We start from the raw sequence: 26,580 nt of genomic DNA on the forward strand, positions 1-26,580 counted from the left end.
AACTCCACCTAATGCTTTGATCCTGGCTTCCTGTCAATGTTCCAGTGTTGGACTTGCTTTTCCCTGGATCATTCCTGTGGCCTGCTGCTCTGCATAGCTAAGTTCCTCTTTGCTATTTGTTTGCTATTTTTTCTGTCCAGCTTGTCTAATTTGTTGCTGGAAGCTCTGGGACGCAAAGGGTGTACCTCCGTGCCGTTAGTTCGGTACGGAGGGTCTTTTTGCCCCCTTTGCGTGGTTTTCTTTAGGGTTTTGTGTAGACCGCAAAGTTACCTTTTCTATCCTCGATCTGTTAAGAAAGTTGGGCCTCACTTTGCTGAATCTATTTCATCTCTACGTTTGTCTTTTCATCTTAACTCACAGTCATTATATGTGGGGGGCTGCCTTTTCCTTTGGGGTATTTCTCTGAGGCAAGGTAGGCTTATTTTCTATCTTCAGGCTAGTTAGTTTCTCAGGCTGTGCCGAGTTGCATAGGCAGAGTTAGGCGCAATCCACGGCTACCTCTAGTGTTGTTTGTAGAGGATTAAGGATTGCGGTCTGCAGAGTTCCCACGTCTCAGAGCTCGTTCTATGATTTTGGGTTATTGTCAGATCATTGTATGTGCTCTGACCGCTATGTCCATTGTAGTACTGAATTGCCTTTCATAACAGTACAGGAAGCCAAAAGTACAAATGATTCTCAATAGAGGGAAAAAAGAAGTTCTGAGACCATTTTTTTTTCTTTGCACTGTGTTTTGCCTTTTTTTTCCCCTAGACATTTGGGTGGTTCAGTACACAGGTGTAGCGATGGACATTAGAAGTCTGTCTTCATTTGTGGATCAGCTCTCGGCAAGAGTACAAAAGATTCAAGACACTATTGATCAGAAAGCTATGTTGGAACCAAGAATTCCTATTCCTGATTTGTTTTTTGGAGATAGAACTAAGTTTCTGAGTTTCAAAAATAATTGTAAATTATTTCTGGCCTTGAAACCTCGCTCCTCTGGTGATCCAGTTCAACAGGTTTTGATTGTTATTTCTTTTTTGCGCTGCGACCCTCAGGACTGGGCATTTTCTCTTGCGCCAGGAGATCCTGCATTGAGTAATATCAATGCGTTTTTCCTGGCGCTCGGATTGCTGTACGATGAACCTAATTCAGTGGATCAGGCAGAGAAAAATTTGCTGGCTCTTTGTCAGGGTCAGGATGAGATAGAGGTATATTGTCAGAAATTTAGAAAATGGTCCGTGCTCACTCAATGGAATGAATCTGCGCTGGCAGCTATTTTCAGAAAGGGTCTCTCTGAAGCCCTTAAGGATGTCATGGTGGGATTTCCTATGCCTGCTGGTTTGAATGAGTCTATGTCTTTGGCCATTCAGATCGGTCGACGCTTGCGTGAGCGTAAATCTGTGCACCATTTGGCGGTATTACCTGAGCTTAAACCTGAGCCTATGCAGTGCGATAGGACTTTGACCAGAGTTAAACGGCAAGAACACAGACGTCTGAATGGGCTGTGTTTCTACTGTGGTGATTCCACTCATGCTATCTCTGATTGTCCTAAGCGCACTAAACGGTTCGCTAGGTCTGCCACCATTGGTACGGTACAGTCAAAATTTCTTCTGTCCGTTACCTTGATCTGCTCTTTGTGATCGTATTCTGTCATGGCATTTGTGGATTCAGGCGCTGCCCTGAATTTGATGGACTTGGAGTATGCTAAGCGTTGTGGGTTTCTCTTAGAGCCCTTGCAGTGTCCTATTCCATTGAGAGGAATTGATGCCACGCCTTTGGCCAAGAATAAGCCTCAATACTGGACCCAGCTGACCATGTGCATGGCTCCTGCACATCAGGAGGTTATTCGCTTTCTGGTGTTGCATAATCTGCATGATGTGGTCGTGTTGGGGTTGCCATGGCTACAAGCCCATAATCCAGTATTAGATTGGAAATCCATGTCGGTGTCCAGCTGGGGTTGTCAGGGCGTACATGATGATGTTCCATTTCTGTCAATTTTGTCATCCACCCCTTCTGAGGTTCCAGAGTTCTTGTCTGATTACCGGGATGTATTTGATGAGCCCAAGTCCGATGCCCTACCTCCGCATAGGGATTGTGATTGTGCTATCAATTTGATTCCTGGTAGTAAATTCCCAAAAGGTCGACTGTTTAATTTATCCGTACCTGAGCACGCCGCTATGCGCAGTTATGTGAAGGAATCCCTGGAGAAGGGGCATATTCGCCCGTCATCGTCACCATTAGGAGCAGGGTTCTTTTTTGTAGCCAAGAAGGATGGTTCGCTGAGACCTTGTATAGATTACCGCCTTCTAAATAAGATCACGGTTAAATTTCAGTACCCCTTGCCATTGTTATCTGATTTGTTTGCTCGGATTAAGGGGGCTAGTTGGTTCACCAAGATAGATCTTCGTGGTGCGTATAATCTGGTGCGAATCAGGCAAGGAGATGAATGGAAAACTGCATTTAATACGCCCGAGGGTCATTTTGAGTATCTAGTGATGCCATTCGGACTTGCCAATGCTCCATCAGTGTTTCAGTCCTTTATGCATGACATCTTCCGAGAGTACCTGGATAAATTCCTGATTGTGTACTTGGATGACATTTTGATCTTCTCGGATGATTGGGAGTCTCATGTGAAGCAGGTCAGAACAGTTTTTCAGGTCTTGCGTGCTAATTCTTTGTTTGTGAAGGGATCAAAGTGTCTCTTTGGTGTGCAGAAGGTTTCATTTTTGGGGTTCATCTTTTCCCCTTCTACTATCGAGATGGATCCTGTTAAGGTCCAAGCCATCCATGATTGGACTCAGCCGACATCTCTGAAAAGTCTGCAAAAGTTCCTGGGCTTTGCTAATTTTTATCGTCGCTTCATCTGCAATTTTTCTAGTATTGCCAAACCATTGACCGATTTGACCAAGAAGGGTGCTGATTTGGTCAATTGGTCTTCTGCTGCTGTGGAAGCTTTTCAAGACTTGAAGCGTCGTTTTTCTTCTGCCCCTGTGTTGTGTCAACCAGATGTTTCTCTTCCGTTCCAGGTCGAGGTTGATGCTTCTGAGATTGGAGCAGGGGCTGTTTTGTCGCAGAGAGGTTCTGATTGCTCAGTGATGAAACCATGCGCTTTTTTTTCCAGGAAGTTTTCGCCTGCTGAGCGAAATTATGATGTGGGCAACCGAGAGTTGCTGGCCATGAAGTGGGCATTCGAGGAGTGGCGTCATTGGCTTGAAGGAGCTAAGCATCGCGTGGTGGTATTGACTGATCATAAGAACTTGACTTATCTTGAGTCTGCTAAGCGGTTGAATCCTAGACAGGCTCGTTGGTCGCTGTTTTTTGCCCGTTTTGACTTTGTGATTTCGTACCTTCCGGGCTCTAAAAATGTGAAGGCGGATGCTCTGTCTAGGAGTTTTGTGCCCGACTCTCCGGGTTTGTCTGAGCCGACGGGTATCCTCAAGGAAGGAGTAATTGTGTCTGCCATCTCCCCTGATTTGCGGCGGGTGCTGCAAAAATTTCAGGCTAATAAACCTGATCATTGTCCAGCGGAGAGACTGTTTGTCCCTGATAGGTGGACCAATAAAGTTATCTCTGAGGTTCATTGTTCAGTGTTGGCTGGTCATCCTGGAATCTTTGGTACCAGAGAGTTGGTGGCTAGATCCTTTTGGTGGCCGTCTCTGTCGCGGGATGTACGTGTTTTTGTGCAGTCCTGTGGGATTTGTGCTCGGGCTAAGCCCTGCTGTTCTCATGCCAGTGGGTTGCTTTTGCCCTTGCCGGTCCCGAAGAGGCCTTGGACACATATCTCTATGGATTTTATTTCTGATCTTCCCGTTTCTCAAAAGATGTCAGTCATTTGGGTGGTCTGTGATCGCTTTTCTAAGATGGTCCATCTGGTACCCTTGTCTAAATTGCCTTCCTCCTCTGATTTGGTGCCATTGTTCTTCCAGCATGTGGTTCGTTTACATGGCATTCCAGAGAATATCGTTTCTGACAGAGGTTCCCAGTTTGTTTCAAGGTCATGGCGAGCCTTTTGTGGTAGGATGGGCATTGACTTGTCTTTTTCCTCGGCTTTCCATCCTCAGACTAATGGCCAGACCGAACGAACCAATCAGACCTTGGAAACATATCTGAGATGCTTTGTTTCTGCCGTTCAGGATGACTGGGTGTCCTTTTTGCCTTTGGCTGAGTTCGCCCTTAATAATCGGGCCAGCTCGGCTACCTTGGTTTCGCCATTTTTCTGCAATTCTGGGTTCCATCCTCGTTTCTCTTCAGGACAGGTTGAGTCTTTGGACTGTCCTGGTGTGGATACTGTGGTGGACAGGTTGCAGCAGATTTGGACTCATGTAGTGGACAATTTGACCTTGTCCCAGGAGAAGGCTCAACGTTTCGCTAATCGCAGACGCCGTGTGGGTCCCCGACTTCGTCTTGGGGATCTGGTTTGGTTATCTTCTCGTCATATTCCTATGAAGGTTTCCTCTCCTAAGTTTAAACCTCGTTTCATTGGTCCGTATAGGATTTCTGAGGTTCTTAATCCTGTGTCTTTTCGTCTGACCCTTCCTGATTCTTTTTCCATACATAACGTATTCCATAGGTCATTGTTGCGGAGATACGTGGCACCTATGGTTCCATCTGTTGATCCTCCTGCCCCGGTTTTGGTGGAGGGGGAATTGGAGTATATTGTGGAGAAGATTTTGGATTCTCGTGTTTCTAGACGGAAACTCCAGTATCTGGTTAAATGGAAGGGTTATGCTCAGGAAGATAATTCCTGGGTTTTTGCCTCTGATGTCCATGCTCCCGATCTTGTTCGTGCCTTTCATGTGGCTCATCCTGGTCGGCCTGGGGGCTCTGGTGAGGGTTCGGTGACCCCTCCTCAAAGGGGGGGTACTGTTGTGAATTCTGTGGCAGAGCTCCGTCCTGTGGTCACAAGTGGTACTTCGGCTGATTCTCTCTGTGAGCTTCTGTTGGTGGAGGGAAGTGGTACTGCGGCTTCTGAGTTTCCTCCCTCAGGTGATCTGGTGAGGTCGTTAGGTGCTTCTCTACTTAACTCCACCTAATGCTTTGATCCTGGCTTCCTGTCAATGTTCCAGTGTTGGACTTGCTTTTCCCTGGATCATTCCTGTGGCCTGCTGCTCTGCATAGCTAAGTTCTTCTTTGCTATTTGTTTGCTATTTTTTCTGTCCAGCTTGTCTAATTTGTTGCTGGAAGCTCTGGGACGCAAAGGGTGTACCTCTGTGCCGTTAGTTCGGTACGGAGGGTCTTTTTGCCCCCTTTGCGTGGTTTTCTTTAGGGTTTTGTGTAGACCACAAAGTTACCTTTTCTATCCTCGATTTGTTAAGAAAGTCGGGCCTCACTTTGCTGAATCTATTTAATCTCTACGTTTGTCTTTTCATCTTAACTCAGTCATTATATGTGGGGGGCTGCCTTTTCCTTTGGGGTATTTCTCTGAGGCAAGGTAGGCTTATTTTCTATCTTCAGGCTAGTTAGTTTCTCAGGCTGTGCCGAGTTGCATAGGCAGAGTTAGGCGCAATCCACGGCTGCCTCTAGTGTTGTTTGGAGAGGATTAGGGATTGCGGTCTGCAGAGTTCCCACGTCTCAGAGCTCGTTCTATGATTTTGGGTTATTGTCAGATCACTGTATGTGCTCTGACCGCTATGTCCATTGTAGTACTGAATTGCCTTTCATAACAGAACACACAGGGATGGCACTCTAGCAGAAATGCCAATCTTAATCTCCCACAACTTATTTTTTGTAGGGAGAATTAAAAAAAAAAATAAAAAAATAAAAGGGACTGTCCTACAATTACTATCTCCCTGCAGTAATCTCAGCCAGGTATGGCAGGCAGCAATAAGGAGTGGACTGATGCACAAATTAATTAAAAAGTGTGGACAAACAAAAAAGATAGCTGTGCAGAAAGGAAGGAACAAGAGGATTTGTGCTTTGATAAAAGCAGTTGGTTTGCACAGCGGCGTACACACAGCAATGCAGCTATCAGGGAGCCTTCTAGGGCAGCCCAATGAGCTACAGCGCTGAGGAAAAAAAAAATGTAGCTTCCACTGTCCCTGCACACCGAAGGTGGGGTTGGACAGTGGAAATCGCTACAGCACAAGCGGTTTGGGGGTTAATGGACCCTGCCTAACGCTATCCCTGCTTCTGACGAAGCGGCAGCAACCTCTCCCTAAGCTCAGATCAGCAGCAGTAAGATGGCGGTCGGCGGGAACGCCTCTTTATAGCCCCTGTGACGCCGCAGACAGCAAGCCAATCACTGCAATGCTCTTCTCTAAGATGGTGGGGACCAGGACCTATGTCATCACGCTGCCCACACTCTGTGTTCACCTTCATTGGCTGAGAAATGGCGCTTTTCGCGTCATTGAAACGCGACTTTGGCGCGAAAGTCGCATACCGCATGGCCGACCCCACACAGGGGTCGGGTCGGGTTTCATGAAACCCGACTTTGCCAAAAGTCGGCGACTTTTGAAAATGAACGACCCGTTTCGCTCAACCCTAGTACTGACATTTCTCTGTATACATGTGTCTGTTCCAGATACTACAGGATACCTTTAGAGGTTTTATAAAGTTCATGCCTTGATGTGGCAGCTTGAGTGGAACCTGCATAGTATTAGGCATATGGCATTCATTTTACAGCTTATTGGTTTATACAAAAAATAAAGTGGGTACGGAAAGTATTCCGACCCCTTTACATTTTTCACTCTTTGTTTCATTGCAGCCATTTGGTAAATTCAAAAAAGTTCATTTTTTTCTCATTAATGTACGCTCTGCACCCCATCTTGACTGAAAAAAAAACAGAAAAGTTGTAAAATTTATTAAAAAAGAAAAACTGAAATATTGCATGGTCATAAATATCTAGAGCCTTTGCTCAGACACTCATATTTAAGTCACATGCTGTCCATTTCCTTGTGAGCCTCCTTGAGATGGTTCTACTCCTTCATTGGAGTCCAGCTGTGTTTAATTAAACTGATAGGACTTGATTTGGAAAGGCACACACCACTCTATATAAGACCTCACAGCTCACAGTGCATGTCAGACCAAATGAGAATCATGAGGTCAAAGGAACTGGCCAAGGAGCTCAGGGAAAGAATTGTGGCAAGACACAGATCTAGCTAAGGTTACAAAAGAATTTCACAAGTACTCAAGGTTCCTGAGAGCACAGTAGCCTCCATAATCCTTAAATGGAAGAAGTTTGGGACCTCCAGAAGTCTTCCTAGACCTGGCCGTCCAGCCAAACTGAGCAATCGTTGGAGAAGAGCCTTGGTGAGAAAGGTAAAAAAGAACCCAAAGATCACTGTTGCTGAGCTCCAGAGATGCAGTAGGGAGATGGGAGAAAGTTCTACAAAGTCAACTATCACTGCAGCCCTCCACCAGTCGGGCCTTTGTGGCAGAGTAGCCCAACAAAAACCCCTCCTCAGTGCAAGACATATGAAAGCCCACATAGAGTTTGATAAAAAAAAAAAACACATGAAGGGCTCCCAGACAATGAGAAATAAGATTCCCTGGTCTGATGAAACGAAGATAGACCTTTTTGGTGATAATTCTAAGCGGTTTGTGTTGAAAAAAACAGGCACTGCTCATCACCTGCCCAATACGATCCCAGCAGTGAAACATGGTGGTGGCAGCATCATGCTATGGGGGTGTTTTTCAGCTGCAGGGACAGAACAACTGGTTCCCAATGAAGGAAGCATGAATGCAGCCAAATACAGAGATATCCTGAATGAATACCCCTTCCAGAGTGCTCTGAACCTCAGACTTGGCTGAAGTTTCACCTTCCAACAAGACAATGACCCTAAACACACAGCTAAAATAACAAAGGATTGGCTTCAGAACAACTCTATAACCATTCTTGACTGGCCCATCCAGAGCCCTGACCTAAATCAAATTGAGCATCTCTGGAGAGACCTGGAAATGACTGTCCACCAATGTTCACTATCCAGCCTGATGGAACTGGAAAGGATCTGCAAGGAAGAATGGCAGAGGATCCCCTAATCCAGGTGTGAAAAACCTGCTGCATCATTCCCAAGAAGACTCATGGTTGTACTAGCTCAAAAGGTGCTTCTACTCATTACTGAGCAAAGGGTCTGAGTACCTATGACCATGTGATATTTCTGTCTTTCTTTTTTAATAAATTTGCAAAAATTTCTACATTTCTGGGGGTTTTTCAGTCATGATGGAGTGCAGAGTGTACATTGATGAGAAAAAAATGAACATTTTTGAATTTACCAAATGGCTGCAATGAAACAAAGAGTGAAAAATTTAAAGGGGTCTGACTACTTTCCTTTACCCACTGTACATATACAGAAACCAAACATCCTGTCAGCAGCCCTTCTATTCACCAGGAAGTAAATTGAAAATGGGAGTTTATCTTTAGTTTGCTTCATGAACACTCACATAAGCTAAGGAGGCCTCAAAAAATAGTCCTTAAATGGGTTTATACTTTTGAAAATATTTTTTTATATAGCATAAAAGGACATTTTAATTTAATACAGAAGGGTCCAATGTCATGATCCTCATCTCTGGGCCAGGGTTGAAATGATTTACAAAGGAAGATTGTTGCCTTGGTGGAACCAGCATGTTCTTTACTACACAGACACTGATTTGAATGAGCAATATTAGACTTAATTATTGCTGGGGTTTACAACAGGAGTAACATTTAAAGCGGTTGTCCCCTTTCAAATATTTTTTGCTTCTAGGTTCAGTGAAATGTAAGATAACAAGCTGAACTTTATTTACTCTCGCTAGATTCAGTGCTGTCACTCCTGACACTGACTCAGTCTCTGCTGATTAGATGCAGAGGCACAGCCAATCACTGAGCTCAACAGCTTGTGGCATGTACATCATCTGAGTCGCTGAGTTCAATGATTAGCTGCAGTTCTGTCAATGTAACATCAGCTCTACCAATGAGACCACCCATTTAATGATTAGATTGTAGTCAAGAAACTTGTCTAATAAATAAGGTTTGTCCAAATGGAAGTAGCTGTTCAACTTTAAAATAAATGCTAACTATGTTAGTCATTCACATTAATAGCTATGTAGCACAATAGAGTATGTAAGTGAGCTAAACATATCATAAAAGGGTACATAAATAAAAAGTAGCACACATTTTTAGGACTAAATCTAGGTTGAAAATGGCACATTCACTTGCCCACATATTCATAATTTTCCAGCTCTAAGGTGTGTTTCAGTTTAATTCAAATGTACTTGAAAAAATATAAAGTGCTAGAAATATTTCTTACAATGGATAAAATCTGATATAATCTACACTAATTCAGATCAGACATACACAAGCAAAAAAGTCACAGCAAATGATTTTGCTGCAAGTTTCTAACACTTTAGAATTACGGTAGTTTGATATACACATTAATTTGCAATCAGTATGCTTAAAGGGAGTCACAACAAATTATTTTGCTATAATTTTCTAACACTTTAGAATTAGTTTGATATGCAAATTAATTTGCAGACAGTATGCTTAAAGGGAGTCTGCAACATCTGAAATGTAAGCTGAATTAACCCATTATCTACTAATGTCCTTTTTTTGGGACGCCTAATCTTTAGCTTCTAGCAACCAAGTTTTTATAATTTTTATAATTAGGTCCAATTTTTTGTGTTGTGTTTGTAACATGAATGTTTTCAAAATAGGAAATCATGTCATTGTCATTTTTAATTGAATATTGGGATGCCTTTTTCTGAAAAATCCGTACTTGTAAAAATTTTGCAGATTATGTTTCTGATTCATTAGGACCCAAATCATTAAAAATCTGTCATTAAAAAAAAAAAATGAAAATTGCTAAGTTGGCAAGTAATGGGTTAATTGCATACCTGTATAGGGGATTTAACAATATATATTGCAATGTACATTTCACATGTGCAAATGAGGGGGTTTTGGTGCACCATTGACTTAACCAAGAATTTCATAAACCATTATGCCTCTGTCAATTTGCACACTGAGCAGTTCCCTGACTCTGATTGATAGCGCTCACTTGGCTAGAGCAAGCGCTGCTTAAAACCTAACCATGGTGCTGTGCATGCACATTAACTATGCAGGAGTCAATGGCGTGCACACAGTATGGGGCGGTTCCCCCTTTCATTATCACTCAGAAGTGTAGCGTGCAGCTTTAGAAGGGAGGAGCGATAAGTTTTGTGCTCCTCCTTTCTTCAGTATGTCACAGAGTAGGATTGCACTGAAGAAAGGAGGTTCACTAATTTAGTGCTTAGGAAGCTCCAGGTTGGGCATTACTAGTGAAACACCCCCTAATTAATTGTGAGGCACAGGGTGAAAAGCCATTTTTACAAAAGTGATCATTTAATTCAGAGGCCTTTCTTTGTCTGCATAAATTCTATACTTTGACATCATTATTTTATTGTTATACTAGCATACTGCAAAACTTGCTGAAAATTCCCTCCGGGGAGGACAATCCCTTAAAGTTTGACCACGATAATGAGCCATCGGTACTGAGTTTCATAAGGTTTGCTCTCGTAGTCAGATGTTCTGATAAAGAGGTAGAGCAATATCATCAAAAGAAATAGTAGTTTAGAGTTGGAGTTAATTTTTAAATAAATGTTATTCTAAATTGTGTTTATTTTCATTTCCACAGGTCATCCAACCACTTCAGGTCCAGGTAACAATGTCTCTATTTCATTTTGTAGGATTATGAAATTGAAATTTTTCAGACATATATAAATATTTAGATAAATTCTATAATCTGTTGGTAAAATATTGTGATATATGTAATATACACGCTATGCACACGATCTGAATACAGAGGTCTGTTGCAGGTGCTTGCTTTAGGGACTTGGATCTTCCTAGCTTTTCTTGTCGCAGCCTAATTTATAGAGGCACATGGCTAACGTTTTTTAAAAATCTTTCAAGAAAGATCATGTAATTAGTAATGTGTAGTTCTTGAATTACTATTTCAATTGTCCAATTTGTCCATGACCACGCAGAATGCTGTTGCCGCCTATTCATTTCAGTCTTTAGGGGTCAGATGACATGGGGCAAAGGAGACAGAGAACACAATTTAAATGCCAAGCTATGTTGCTAGACCAGTGATTTGAGGTTGTAGGGGATTGAAAGTAGTAGTGGCAAGGGCAAATCTTGATGTGGAAATCAGGCAGGCGGCAAGGAGTTCAGACCATTTCCTACACAAAAGCAAATGTCAGCCAAATCAAAGAAGTCAATGATTCTGTGGTGGAGAAATCTTAGGAACCAGTAAGGTACTGATTTCAGTAGAGGAAGAGGCTTTTACTGCAGTAACACACAACATAAGTGATGTGTGGCTTATGTACTGTCTGGGGCAAAATCTGCTTGTTCTGCAGTCAGTATTGGTGCAAATAACATTGCATCTGTTGATGATGTGGGAGGCTGCCCATATCTCCTGGCTGCCCACTGTCTTTTATAGCTATAATGTATGGCATATGTAAAGCATACTGTCTTGAGTAGACACAAGCATTAAAAAAATCCCAAAATACGGCTAATTTTGTGAAAGTATTGTTGACAAATCATTTCTTATTTATCTTGAAAACAGCTAGCCTACTAAAAAAAATTGAGAATTTTTGAACAGGTTGATAAAGTGTTTATAATTGCTTAATCATTTTCTGAATTGCATACCTGTGGCAGATCCCAAAAAAAGAGATAATTTTTTCACTCCCAGCTTCTTTCATCTTACTTCTTCATGTGAAAAGCTTAACACATGTTTTTTCTCCGTAAATAAAAGGAAATTTTGGACAGATTGAGAAAAGATATCACTTTTTTTTTGCCAAAACAGAGCTCTTGATACTCCCCAAACAAGGATAATTTTTGTACTCTCCATGTGAAAAAGCCACATTTTTTACATTGCCTTTGTATAAGCAGCAGTGAAGCAGACATCCCCCCCCACAAAAAAAAATGAATAATTCTTTGACAATGTATGCAATTTAAGCAGCCTACAATATCTGAATCTTCAGTCTGTGGTGAAGTAGGCAGCTAGGTAGCAATACTTACCTATTATCTTGAATAAGCAGCATATTCGACTTAATTTCTTCTGTTGCTACATTAGACACTTGCTAATTTTAAATAACTGTTGCCGCTGATTGCTATGGTTTCAAGCAGGGAACATTAATAGGAGTGTCCCTTTTCAGTTACTTCTTGCGTCCAGGCTCAGTGATATGTTAAATACGAAACTGAGCTTAAAGGAAACCTGTCACCCCCAAAATGGAAGTTGAGCTAAGCCCACCACCATCAGGGGCTTATCTACAGCATTCTGTAATGCTGTAAATAAGCCCCCAATGTAACCTGAAAGATTAAAAAAAGAGGTTAGATTATACTCACCTGGGCAGGCGGTCCAATCTGATGGGCGTCACGCTCCGGGTTCGGGGCTTCCCATCTTCTTACGATGACGTCCTCTTTTTGTCTTCACCCTGTGGCTCTGGCACAGGCGTATTTTGCCTGCCCTGTTGAGGGCAGAGCAAAGTACTGCAGTGCGCAGGTGCCGGGAAAGGTCAGAGAGGCCCAGCACCTGCGCACTGCAGTACTTAACAGGGCAGACAAAGTACGCCTGCGCCAGAGCCGCAGCGTGAAGACAAGAAGAGGATGTCATCCTATGAAGATGGGAGGCCCCAGACCGGACCGCGATGCCCATTGGACCGGACTGCAGTGGGAACACCTCTGGGTGAGTATAATCTAACCTCTTTTTCTCATCTTTCAGGATGCATCAAGGGCTTATCTACAGCATTTCAGAATGCTGTAGATAAGCACCTGATGCCGGTGGGCTTAGCTCAACTTCCATTTTGTGGGTGACAGGTTCCCTTTAAGTTACCCTCCACAGATTCAGCCACTCCACCACTGCCTCGGTTTCTGTTGATCCGTTGCACTGGTGCAGCCAATCAATAAGATCGGCAGCTTGTACCATCTGAGCTGATGTGCTCAATGATTGGCTGCAGCTTTAATGTTCAGACTAAAGTCAAGATTTAAAAAAAAGACATGAAAAGTCTACTAGTGCATTATGTCGTTATAAGGGCTATTGGTTAATACGGGGTTAATATACATTTTTATGGTGAGGTCACTTTACTAAGGCTGAGTTTCAATAAGGAGATTGAAGAAGGATGGATACAGTCCTAGAACACCATGAGTTACAGATGTTTTCTCAGGGTAATAGCATGCTTTGCAGTATTGTAATTCACATCGACTTTAGTCAATGCAAATAGAATTTTTGGAAACAATTTGTCCAACCTGGCAAATTTGAATGTCAAAAGGGTTGGTCTTTTCGAGTTTTTCTTTGCAAACTTCTCAGATCCACCTGTATAAGCTGTATAACAGTTGATACACTAAACACACAGATTATATAGTGTGTTGTTTGGTGTTTCAAAGTTTCCAGACAGGTATCCTCCTCTACAAGATCGCACGGCCACAGCTATCGCATCTAATGACAATTATTTGTGCTATTTAGATTTTAATGTTTAAAATAAATGTGACAACATAACATCATTAAAAAAGTGATAGAAATAAATAGTAATAATAAGACTATTGTAAATGCAGCTGCTAATAAGAGTTTTTTTATTTTTATCTTGTTTTCTTTTCTGTCTTCTCTAGGTCACTTCACAACAGGTATGCTCCATATGATTTTTCCTTGCTCATCATTGAAGAGAAAATTTGTGTTGACTATTTCCTCATTTGTTTCAGATTCATCGTACACAAACTGTGGTGGTCTGTTGACCCAAATGAATGGGAACATAACAAGTCCATTCTATCCAAATCTGTACCCTGCTAATTCTCACTGTACTTGGCACATCCGTGTACCTGTGGGCTATTACATACGGCTATTTTTCCTTCATTTTGAGTAAGTTATTTAGTATTTAAATCCATTTGTGATTTTACAAACTACTTTGTCAAAGAATAATGCTTTAGATACTTGTTAAGGTGCCTTCACACTGAACGATATCGCTAGCAATCCGTGACGTTGCAGCGTCCTGGCTAGCGATATCGTTCAGTTTGACAGGCAGCAGCGATCAGGATCCTGCTGTGACATCGTTGGTCGGAGCTAGAAGGCCAGAACTTTATTTCGTTGCTGGATCTCCCGCAGACATCGCTGAATCGGCGTGAGTGACACCGATTCAGCGATGTCTTCACTGGTAACCAGGGTAAACATTGGGTTACTAAGCACAGGGCCGCGCTTAGTAACCCGATGTTTACCCTGGTTACCATCCTAAAAAACAAAAAAAACAAACGCTTCATACTTACCTTCAGCTGTCTGTCCCCAGCGCTGTGCTTTCCTGCACTCACTGTGAGCACAGCGGCCGGAAAGCAAAGCGGTGACGTCACCGCTCTGCTTTCCGGCCGCTGTGCTCACAGCCAGTACAGAGAAGCAGAGCGCCGGGGACAGACAGCTGAAGGTAAGTATGAAGCGTTTGTTTTTTTTTACTTTTAGGATGGTAACCAGGGTAAACATTGGGTTACTAAGCGCGGCCCTGCGCTTAGTAACCCGATGTTTACCCTGGTTACCGGCATCGTTGGTCGCTGGAGAGCGGTCTGTGTGACAGCTCTCCAGCGACCAAACAGCGACGCTGCAGCGATCCGGATCGTTGTCGGTATCGCTGCAGCGTCGCTTAGTGTGACGGTACCTTTAGTAATCTCTTAGAGTCTATTGTATGAAGCTCACCGCTATTGCCAGCAGTCAATACTAGCTACAGCATTTTAGTGTATATATTCACTTCTTTCTGTTTTTGTGGTGTTTGTTTGGGTGGTGGCTTGTGGTAGGGATACCTATTAGGGTCATCAGGGTCAGTCGACGTTGAGCGGGGGCGCCATTTCGTATCCCAGGGTGCCAACCTCCGCTGCAAGGAAGGGAATAGCTTAGGGTGAGGCACCACTATCCTCCCTAGTCCTTTCCTAGTATTACTATTTTTTGTGTTCTATAATTTATTACGAGCTAATCCTGACCCTTAGGATCCCTACTTTTGGTTTATAGGTTATAAGTGGTTCCTTATTTTTTTTTATTATTTTTTTTTATTATTTATTTACAATAAAAGTATATTTTTTAGGTCTTTTTTTTAATTTCTTGGTTTTTTTCACCCCTGAACAGAGGCCAGACCGAGTCCAGAGTAACTCTGCTGCATCATTATAGTGAATAGATCGCTTGGGGGATTCATCTGTCACGTCACTCAGAGATTTAGGTGGAAACCCCAAAGTAAGTGCTCTGTGTAGAGCGCTGGATAAATGTGATCCCAAACATTATGTAAAATGTTCCTAATAAAAGTTTCAACTCTCAATCCATAAAAAAGCATGTCCCCACTCAGGTCCGTCATCTGTTAACGGAAATATAGGAGGCTTCCACGTTACTGGTAGTACAGAGGCTGTGGAAAAGCAAAATGGCTCCTCACCCGCCAAAAGAAATTAAGCAAATTCTCCACTCCCAAATCCAAAAGTCCCCTCCCTTCTGAGTCCCACAGTATACCCAGACCACACATAGCATCCACATGTTTGACATTTCTGAAGGGATGAGAGGCCGCCTAACGTACAGGTGCATGTATCCAGAAGCACAGGCTGGGCTTAATTTACTGGTGACTGCAATGTACTGGTCACTACAGCGTACTGGTCACTACAATGGCAGCTTGCAATTTTCATTGCAACATTGCTGTATGTTTATGGAAAATACCCATAGATTCAAAATAGTCACTAGACCTGAAGATAAATTCCAAAAGGGGTATAATTTCCAAAATGTGGACACTTGATTCTGCTCTTCTAGCAAATACGAGCTCTGTATATGGAGTCTACACACTGTTCTAGGAAAATCTGTGCTCCAGGAGACAAATTGTGCTCCGTTCTTCCCAAGTCTCTCTGTATGAATAAGTAGTGCTAAACAGCCACATATGGGGTATCGCCACGGTCAGTAGACATTGTGGGAAAAATTATGCAGCCATTTTTACCCACTTCTTGTGTGAAAATGTAAAATCTGGGGCTAAAACAACATTTTGGTGGTAAAAATGTAGCTCTTTGTTCTTCACTGCCCAATGGTATAAAATTCTGTGACATACCCGTGGTGTCATTATGATCAGTGCACCCCTAGATGAATTCATTGATAGTGTAGTTTGTAAAATGGGGTCACTTATGGGGGTTCTGCTGCTCTGGCACCTCATGGGCTCACCCAGTGGATCATGGCACTTGCAAACAATAACAGTAAAATCTGGCACTCCTTGCCTTCTGAGCTTTGCACTATGCCTAAAAAATATTTCCCAATTACATGTACGTTATTGGCGCACTCCGGAAAAAATTGACCTCCGTTTGTTGCAAAAAAAAAACCTTTTCTATTAGCCCTTTAAAAAATTAAAAGCTTGTGGCTAAAACAACATTTTAGTGGTAAAAATGTAATTTATTCTTTCTCAATGGTATGAAATTCAGTGAGGCAGATGTGGTGTCAATATGATTACTGCACCCCTATATGAATTCATTGGGGAGTGTAGTTTGTAAAATGAGTTCACATATAGGGTGTTTCTGTTCTTCTGGCACCTCTGGGGCTCCGCCAATGTGACATGGCACCCTCAAACCATTGGACTCCAATATGGCGCCTCTTCCCTTCTGAGCTTTGCACTGTGCCTCAAAAGTAGTATTCCCCCACATATGGGGTATCAGGGTACTCAAGAGAAATTAAAAAACAAATTGTATGGTAAACTTTCTCCTGTTACCCTTATAAAAATGCTAAATTTTTGGCCAAAATAACATTTTGGGGGGGGAAATGTGATTTTATTATTTTCATGGCTCAACGTTATAAACTTCTGTGAAGCACCTGGGGGTTCGAGTTGCTAACCGTACATCTAAATACAGGGTGGAGCGCGGTAATTTGCTTTTTTGCACTGCATGCTGTGGCGGCACTGTCGGTCGAAGAGAGGGGAGAGTGGGTGTGGCTTACAGTGGCTGATGGGAGATTTGTATTCCTCTGCCTTTCAGTTGCCATCATGCAGTGGACACGTGAGGAGAGGTCATTTTGTGTTGAAGCGTATTTTTCAAATGCCCACTCGATTATTGCAGTGCAGCGTGCTTTTCGTCTATTTGACACGGCGGACCTCTTGTGAAGACATGTTAGCAACGGTACCCCGTGACGCAATTGTGTTTTTTTCTGATGAGGCACATTTTCACCTCAGTGGGTGTGTAAACAAACAAAATATGCATTACTGGAGTGAAACAAACCCCAGAGAAGTTCACGAGAGACCTCTGCATTCGGACCGCGTCACTGTGTGGTGCGCCATATCACGAGTAGGCATCATTGGTCCTTACTTTTTTCAGGATAATGGTCGTGCCATAACTGTGAACTCCGAACGGTACTTGTCTATGATACAGGATTATTTTCAGCCGGCTCTTGAGGCAATGGAACTAGAGGATACATGGTTCCAACAGGATGGTGCCACTGCACACACAGCGAGGGTTACCATGAATTGTTTGAGGCAAATGTTTCCTGGATGGCTTATCTCTTTGAGGGGAGATGTGAACTGGCCAGCACGCTCACCAGATTTAGCCCCATGCGATTTTTTCCTTTGGGGTTACCTGAAGTCTAAGGTGTATATCAACCGTCCCAACACCTTGGAAGACCTAAGGAACAATATTGAAGCTGAAATTGGCAGAATACCAGTGGACATGCTTGTTAGAGTTCATGAAAACTTCAGAAAACGTATGCAGCAGTGTGTGGATAGCGAAGGTCGACATTTGCCAGATACACTATTTAAAACCATGTAATTTAAAAATTCCATTACTGTTCAGTATAATTAAAATATAAAATAAATTTTTCTAATGATCATAATTTTTTTATTTCATTCCCAAATCAGCAAATTACCGCGCTCCACCCTGTATATTCCTTGAGGAGTCTAGTTTCCAAAATGGGGTCACTTGTAGGGGGTTTCCACTGTTTAGGTACATCAGAGACTTTCCAACATCTGCTAATGATTCAAGGAAATTTCCAGGAAATTTTATATTCAAAAACTCAAATGGCGCTTCCCTTCCGAGCTTTGACGTGCACCCAAACAGTGGTTTTCTCCCTCATATGGGGTGTCAGCATGTTCAGAAGGAATTACAGAACAAATTGTAGGGTCCATTTTTCCTCTTACCCTTGTCAAATAAAAAAAAATTGGATCTCAAGTAAATTTTTTATGAAAAAAGTTACCGTAAATGTTATTTTTTTCCACATTCCAAAAATTACTGGGAAGCAACTTCTTGGATGTGGTTTTGAGTACCCTGAGGGGTAAAGTTTTTAGTGTTACTTTTTGGCATTTTCTATCATATAGACCCATAAGTGACTTCAAATGTGAGGTGGTCCCTAAAAAAAATGGTTTTGTAAATTTTGTTTGAAAAATCGCTGGTCAACTTTTAACCCTTATAACTTCCTAGCAAAACATTTTTTGGTCTAAAATTGTGCTAATGCAAAGTAGACATGTGGGAAATGTTATTTATTAACTACAGTATTTTGTGTGACATATCTTTGTGGTTTAAGGGCATAAAAATTCAAAGTTTGAACATTGCTAAATTTTCTAAATTTTTGCCAAATTTCCATTTTTTTCACAAATAAATGCAAGTCATATGGAAGAAATTTTACCACTATCATGAAGTGCAATATGTCACCAAAAAACATTATCAGAATCACCAGAATCCGTTGAAGCGTACCAGACTTATTACCTCATAAAGTGACAGTGATCAGTATTGCAAAAATTGGCCTGGTCATTAACATGCAAACCACCTTCAGGGTAAAGGGATTAAATACTACACGGAGCAGCTGCTGAAATTTGTCATGAAACTCTAGGGTATTATTAGCTCATATTATATTGGCAGTAAAATTGGGAGGGATCTGGTGTCATGAATCTGATGTCACTCCTTCTTGGTCTTTGAGAAAGGGTAAGGGAGGATGGAGCTTAGAATCAGAGTGCAAAGACATTTTGTTGGTGACTGCAAAGTGAGATGTGAGATGTGGACAATGTCACTAAGAACGACTGGCAGCGCAATTTCTGTACTGCTCAATGTATCACATATGATAAGATTAGATACAAGGCCTCTATCACATTATAGTATTAGATAAACGGCTCAGCAGAATAAAGTGTCTTGAAAAAGTATTCATATCCTGTGAAATTTTCCACATTTTCTCACATTACAACCACAAACGTAAATGTATTTTATTTGTATTTTTTGTAATATACCAACACAAAGTACCAAGTATTTTTGAAGTGTAAAGGAAATGATACATGGTTTTCTAAAATATTTTAAAACTATAAATCTGAAAATTGTGACATGCATTTATATTCAGCCACCCCTGAGTTAATGCTTTGTAGGACCGCCGTTCACTGCAAATACTGCTTCAAGTGTTTTGAGGTATGTCCCTTCCAGCTTTGTGCAACTGGAGGCTGAAAAATGTGCCCAGTTCTTCCTTGCAAATTAGCTCTAGTTCAGTGAAATTGGACACAGATTCTAAATGGGATTTACGTCAGGAATCAAATACATCAAACAAATCAAACACATGAATTGCCCTTGTCTTTAGCTCCATCCATCTTCCCATCAACTCTGACCAGCTTCTCTGTCCCTGCTGAACAAAAGCATCCCCAAAGCATGATACTGCCACTAACATGTTTGACGGTGGGGATGGTAATTTCAGGGTGTGTACAGTGTTAGTTTTCAGTCACATAGATATATAGCCTTTTGCATTTAACTCAAAAAGTTCAACTTTGGTCTCATCTGTCCAGAGCATAATTTTTCATATGCTAGTCGTGTCCGTTACATGGCTTTTTTTGAAAACAGCAAACAAGACTTCTTATGTATTGCTTTGAAAAATAGCTTTGTTCTTGCCATTCTTCAATAAAGGCCAGATTAGGGAAGTATATGATGCCTAATAGTTGTTCTGTACACAGATTCTCTCACCTGATCTGTGGACCTCTGCAGTTCCTCTAGAGTGACCATGGACCTCTTGGCTGCACCTCTAATTAGTGTTCTTGCTTGGGATGTCAATTAAGGGGGCCAGCCATGTTTTGGTAGATTTGCAGTTTTGTCATACTCCTTACATTTTTAGATGATGAGATGTTCAGAGCTTGGGCTATTGTTTTTATAACTTAACCCTTCTTTACTTTTCTTTACAACTTTATCCCGGACCTGTTCCTTGGTGTCCATGATGCCGTTTTTCCCTTAATATTTTCAAACAAACATCTGAGGCCTTCAAAGAACAGCTGTAGTTATACGGAGAATAAATTACAAACAAGTGGACTTAATTTACTAATTATGTGTGACTCCTGAAGGCATTTGATAACTCAAAGTTTTTTTATGGTTATCAAACTACAGTGGGCTGAATACAAATGGACGTCAAAATTTTCTGATTTATAATTTTAAAACAGTTATGAAACCATGTATAATTTCCTTTATACTTCCCAAATACATATTATCCCAATAAAATAATTTTAAGTTTGTGGGTGTAACGTGAAAAAATGTGGAAATGTTCACAGGGTATGAATGTATCACCTGTCACCCCTCATTGTTGGTTGAATACTGAGCAGAGAAAGGGGGAAATTGCAGTTCAGCGCGCAGACCTAGGTTGCAAAAAATGGTGCTTTGCTCTTCCCACAGCTGTAAAGTGGACATCTTTGGGGATATACACAGTTCATAGCTGAGACAGCCACAGCATAGGAGATGTGGTTGGACACAGACTGCAGTCTCCTATGGCCTGGAACTGCCATATTTGTGGTGTTAAAAAAACCCAGAAAACTGAGCCCGGAGTATGACTTGAAAACATGCAGGATGTAAAAGGATGTTCAGACTAGCCATGGAAGCAAACAAAACCAAGGAAAAGACAATGTGTGCATATACCTTAATGAAAATAAATAAGTCAAACAGCAAGTGCATTAAATAATTAACATAGTGTTAGGGCTGGCAGAATGCACCAAATAATTATAAGGATGGTATGAGGTGCGATCGCAGTCCGGGGTCCACCGTGCAGAGATGGAACCTGCTGCTGAGTAATGGCGGAGGGACCCTTGCTCACACGTGGGTTAGTTCTCCCCCAGTGTGAAACTTGGAAGGGAAAGTGAGCCCCCTCCAGGAGGTGTCTCCACTCCGAAAAGGCCAACTTCATGGCTAGCAACACCCTGTCCCCGATGTAATAATTCCTCTCTACAGGTGTGAAGGTCTTGAAGAAGAAGAAGCAAGGATGATTCCGACCTTGAGCATCCTTCTGGAAGAGGACTGCTCCAGCACCGATGGAAGAGGCATCCTCCTCCATAATAAATGGTTTATCAACATCGTGGCGATGTGGAATGGGAGCGCTAGCGAAGTATGACTTAATAGCGAGAAAGGCATTGGAGACCTCCTCTGGCCACAATTTGGGATTTGCTCCCTTCTTGGTGAGGGCAAGCAAGGGAGCTACCATAGTTGAGAAGTGGGGAATGAACTTGCGATAGTAATTAATGAACCCCATAAAGCCCTGCACAGCTTTAAGATAATGGGATTCTTGCCAGTCCATCACAGCCTGTAGCTTGGCAGGATCCATGGCCAATCCGCGGGTGGAGATGATATAGCCCAGGAAGGACAAGGACTCCTGCTCAAACACACACTTCTCCAAATTGGCATAGAGGGAGTTTGCCCGTAGGAGGTCGAAGACTTTGCAAACATCTCTCTTGTGGGAGCTTATATCTGGAGAGTAGGTGAGAATATCATCCAGATAGATGACAACCGAGGTGATGAGAATATCCTGGAAGATATCGTTCACATACTGTTAAGGACCGGCGGAACGCACCAAGTATAGATAATATGAAACTAGGTGCGTTCGCAGTCCGAGGTCCACCGTGCAGGTAAAAGACCCTGCTGCTAGTAAGATGGACTATATGGCGGTACTAAGTATACACACATGGGTTAACTTCACCCTGCGTGAAGGAAGCGATCCTGTTGCGTCACAGGACCGCAGTACCGCACATAGAGCGCAAGCAAGAAGTCAGCGAACTCAACCCCTACACAGGATTGAAGTCCGATTAGACACTTGCTGGCACAACTCCACAACTGGGTGTGTAAGGAAACTTATAAAATAGAATCTATAGGCACGCGAGTGCGTGCGGTGCCGCACTGACGGACGCCACTAACCACCCAGGCTTGGGTAAGGAAAGCGCACAGGAAGCGCACGGCGCCGTACTGGCGGGCACAGCAACAGGACGCTGTGATGTGTGTTACATGCAGATGGCTAGTCGGACGCTAGATAGCTACCATCATCCGCGAGCAGTCAACAACTCTAGGGAGGGATACTTAGGAGCTTTCATCCATCGACATACATCCATCTACACACACACATAATATCAAGACAATACTAGCGCATGGCCGTGCGGTCATGCGCAGTTTATATAGCTGCAGCACAGGAAACAGCTACAGAAGTTTTGCCCTTTCAGGACCTGCCAAAAGGACCAATGGGATGTGCTGCAGTACCTGAGCATGTGACCCTCGATCTCCAACGGGAGATCTTGCCCTGGGCATGCTCAGTGTGTGCAAATAAGGACTTAGTCCCAGAGAAGCCCGCTCACCGCAGATCAGTGCAGGGTACAACAGGAGAGCCAGAAAAGGCAGCAGTAACCCTTTGCACAGAATCAGTCCCAGCAAGACGCTGGGAGCGACGCCTCCGCTGAGCAGAGCCCACTGCGGCCGAAGCAGAATGGGAGACGGCAGCAGACACGGATCGAGATCCCCCCTGTGCAGCAGAGGAAACTCGACTCCTAACATTACCTCCCCTAGGGCCCCCCCCTCCTTGGGCCTCGCTACATTCGAAGGCAGCAATAAGCTGCGGAGCCCGAATGTCCTCAGCAGGCTCCCAGGACCTATCCTCAGGACCGTAACCCTTCCAGTCCACCAAAAAAAAATTTTTTGCCACGTACCACCTTGCACCCCAAGATAGCGTTCACCTCGAAATCGTCCGTAGACGAACCCGATGTCTCGGCAGATGACTCAGAAAACCGGGACATGTATACGGGCTTAAGGAGGGACACATGAAAGGTGTCGGTGATACCAAGGCGTGGAGGAAGGGCCAGACGGTAGACCACAGGATTAACCTGTTCGAGGACCTTGAAGGGGCCCAAGTAGCGAGGAGCAAACTTAGTGGACTCAACTCGCAGCCTGATGTTACGGGCGGAGAGCCACACCAAGTCGCCAGGAGCAAAGGTCGGAGCGGGGCGCCGATGAGCATCGGCGGAGGACCTCATTCTCTCCTTAGAGGCCCAAATGGCATCCTGAGTGCGGTCCCAAATATCCCGTGCCTCCACAGCCCAGTCTGCCACCCTGGAGTCTGCGGAAGACACGGGCATAGGCACAGGTACCCGTGGATGCTGACCATAGTTGAGAAGGAATGGGGTTTGTCCAGTGGAGTCGGCTACAGCGTTGTTCAGCGCAAACTCTGCCCATGATAGCAAGGATGCCCAGTCACCCTGCCTGGCTGAAACAAAATGTCGCAGGTATGTGACCAAGGTCTGGTTGGCCCTCTCTACCAACCCATTCGTCTCGGGATGATAAGCGGAAGAGAGGTTCAACTCGATACTGAGAAGACGACAAAGCTCTCTCCAGAACCGAGACGCAAACTGGGGACCCCGGTCACTGACAATTTTGTCAGGCATACCATGTAGGCGGAAGATGTGTTTAATGAACAACGCTGCCAAGGCCCGTGCAGAAGGTAACCGTGGTAGCGGCACCAAATGCACCATTTTTGAGAAATGATCGGTGATGACCCAAATGATGGTACAGCCGCGAGACTTGGGTAAATGTTGTGAATTCTGTGGCTGAATTCACTCCTGTGGTTACAAGTGGTACTGCAGCTTCTGAGCTTCCTCCCTCAGGTGTTCTGGTGAGCTCGTTAACTGCTTCATTACTTAACTCCGCCTGATGCTGCTATCCTTGCTCCTTGTCAATGTTTCAGTGTTGGATCTGAGCTTCTCCTGATTGTTCCTGTGACCTGCTGCTCTGTATAGCTAAGTGCTTGTTGCTTTTTTGTTGCTTTTTTTCTGTCCAGCTTGTCTTTTGTTTTGCTGGAAGCTCTGAGACGCAAAGGGTGTACCGCCGTGCCGTTAGTTCGGCACGGTGGGTTTTTTTTGCCCCCTTTGCGTGGTTTTGCTTTAGGGTTTTTTGTAGACTGCAAAGTTCGCTTTACTGTCCTCGCTCTGTCCTAGAATATCGGGCCCCACTTTGCTGAATCTATTTCATCCCTACGTTTTGTCTTTTCATCTTACTCACAGTCATTATATGTGGGGGGCTGCCTTTTCCTTTGGGGAATTTCTCTGGGGCAAGTCAGGCCTATTTTTCTATCTTCAGGCTACCTAGTTTCTTAAGCTGTGCCGAGTTGCCTAGGTAGTTGTTAGGCGCAATCCACAGCCGCTTTTAGTTGTGTTTAGGATAGGATCAGGTGTGCAGTCTACAGAGTTTCCACGTCTCAGAGCTCGTTCTTGTATTTTTGGGTATTTGTCAGATCACTGTGTGCGCTCTGATCGCTAAGCACACTGTGTTTCTGGATTGCCTTCATAACACCTGTCATTAGCAAACATAACAGTACAAGGAGCCAAACTAATGATTCTCAATAGAGGGAAAGAAAAAGTTCTGACATCATTTTTTTTTTTTTTCTGCTCTGTGTTCACTTTTTTTTTTTCCCCTAGACATTTGGGTGATTCTGGACACAGGTGTGGACATGGATATTCAGGGTCTGTGCTCTTCAATGGATAATCTCGTTATAAATGTACAAAAAATTCAAGATACTATTGATCAGAAATCTATGTTAGAACCAAGAATTCCTATTCCTGATTTGTTTTTTGGAGATAGAACTAAGTTTCTAAGTTTCAAAAATAATTGTAAGCTATTTCTGGCCTTGAAACCTCATTCTTCTGGTAATCCTATTCAACAGGTTTTGATTATTATTTCTTTTTTGCGCGGCGACCCTCAAGACTGGGCATTTTCTCTTGCGCCAGGAGACCCTGCATTGAGTAGTGTCGATGCGTTTTTCCTGGCGCTCGGATTGCTGTACGATGAGCCTAATTCAGTGGATCAGGCTGAGAAAAATTTGCTGGCTTTGTGCCAGGGTCAGGATGATATAGAAGTATATTGTCAGAAATTTAGGAAATGGTCAGTACTCACTCAGTGGAATGAATCTGCGCTGGCAGCTTTGTTCACAAAGGGTCTCTCTGAGGCTCTTAAGGATGTCATGGTGGGATTTCCTATGCCTGCTGGTTTGAATGAGTCTTTGTCTTTGGCCATTCAGATCGGTCGACGCTTGCGCGAGCGTAAATCTGTGCACCATTTGGCGGTACTGCCTGAGGTTAAACCTGAGCCTATGCAGTGCGATAGGACTATGACTAGAGTTGAACGGCAGGAATACAGACGTCTGAATGGTCTGTGTTTCTACTGTGGTGATTCCACTCATGCTATTTCTGATTGTCCTAAGCGCACTAAGCGGTCCGCTAGGTCTGCCGTCATTGGTACTGTACAGTCCAAATTCCTTCTGTCCATTACCTTGATATGCTCTTTGTCGTCGTTTTCTGTCATGGCGTTTGTGGATTCGGGCGCTGCCCTGAATCTGATGGATTTGGATTATGCTAAACGTTGTGGGTTTTTCTTGGAGCCTTTGCGGTGTCCTATTCCATTGAGAGGAATTGATGCTACACCTTTGGCCAAGAATAAACCTCAATACTGGGCCCAGCTGACCATGTGCATGGCTCCTGCACATCAGGAAGTTATTCGCTTTCTGGTGTTGCATAATCTGCATGATGTGGTCGTGTTGGGGTTGCCATGGCTACAAACCCATAATCCAGTATTGGATTGGAATTCCATGTCGGTATCCAGCTGGGGTTGTCAGGGGGTACATGGTGATGTTCCATTTTTGTCGATTTCGTCATCCACCCCTTCTGAGGTCCCAGAGTTCTTGTCTGATTATCAGGATGTATTTGAAGAGCCCAAGTCCGATGCTCTACCTCCGCATAGGGATTGTGATTGTGCTATCAATTTGATTCCTGGTAGTAAATTCCCTAAAGGTCGATTATTTAATTTATCCGTGCCCGAACACGCCGCTATGCGCAGTTATGTGAAGGAATCCCTGGAGAAGGGACATATTCGCCCATCGTCATCACCACTGGGAGCAGGGTTCTTCTTTGTAGCCAAGAAGGATGGTTCGCTGAGACCGTGTATTGATTACCGCCTTCTTAATAAGATCACTGTTAAATTTCAGTATCCCTTGCCATTGTTATCTGACTTGTTTGCTCGGATTAAGGGGGCTAGTTGGTTCACTAAGATAGATCTTCGTGGTGCGTATAATCTGGTGAGAATCAGGCAAGGAGATGAATGGAAAACTGCATTCAATACGCCCGAGGGTCATTTTGAGTATCTAGTGATGCCGTTCGGACTTGCCAATGCTCCATCTGTGTTTCAGTCTTTTATGCATGACATCTTCCGTGAGTATCTGGATAAATTCCTGATTGTTTACTTGGATGACATTTTGATCTTCTCAGATGATTGGGAGTCTCATGTGAAGCAGGTCAGAATGGTTTTTCAGGTCCTGCGTGCTAACTCTTTGTCTGTGAAGGGATCAAAGTGTCTCTTCGGTGTGCAGAAAGTTTCAATTTTGGGGTTCATCTTTACCCCTTCTACTATCGAGATGGATCCAGTTAAGGTCC

The 26,580-nt window shown here is 43.3% G+C and overlaps 1 protein-coding gene across 17 annotated transcripts in view; it reads left to right on the forward strand.

The window, feature by feature from the left end:
• LOC138681740 (scavenger receptor cysteine-rich domain-containing protein DMBT1-like) overlaps positions 1-26,580 on the forward strand; it is a 491,932-nt gene that overhangs the window by 292,632 nt on the left and 172,720 nt on the right. For all 17 annotated transcript variants that reach the window (XM_069769545.1, XM_069725880.1, XM_069769547.1 and 14 more), the window contains 3 exons: positions 10,563-10,586; positions 13,535-13,549; positions 13,625-13,781. In XM_069769545.1, coding sequence (XP_069625646.1) covers positions 10,563-10,586; positions 13,535-13,549; positions 13,625-13,781 — 196 coding nt within the window. The remainder of the gene's footprint in view (positions 1-10,562; positions 10,587-13,534; positions 13,550-13,624; positions 13,782-26,580) is intronic.

This window comes from Ranitomeya imitator, chromosome 5 (genome assembly GCF_032444005.1).
Source record: "Ranitomeya imitator isolate aRanImi1 chromosome 5, aRanImi1.pri, whole genome shotgun sequence".
Taxonomy (NCBI): domain Eukaryota; kingdom Metazoa; phylum Chordata; class Amphibia; order Anura; family Dendrobatidae; genus Ranitomeya; species Ranitomeya imitator.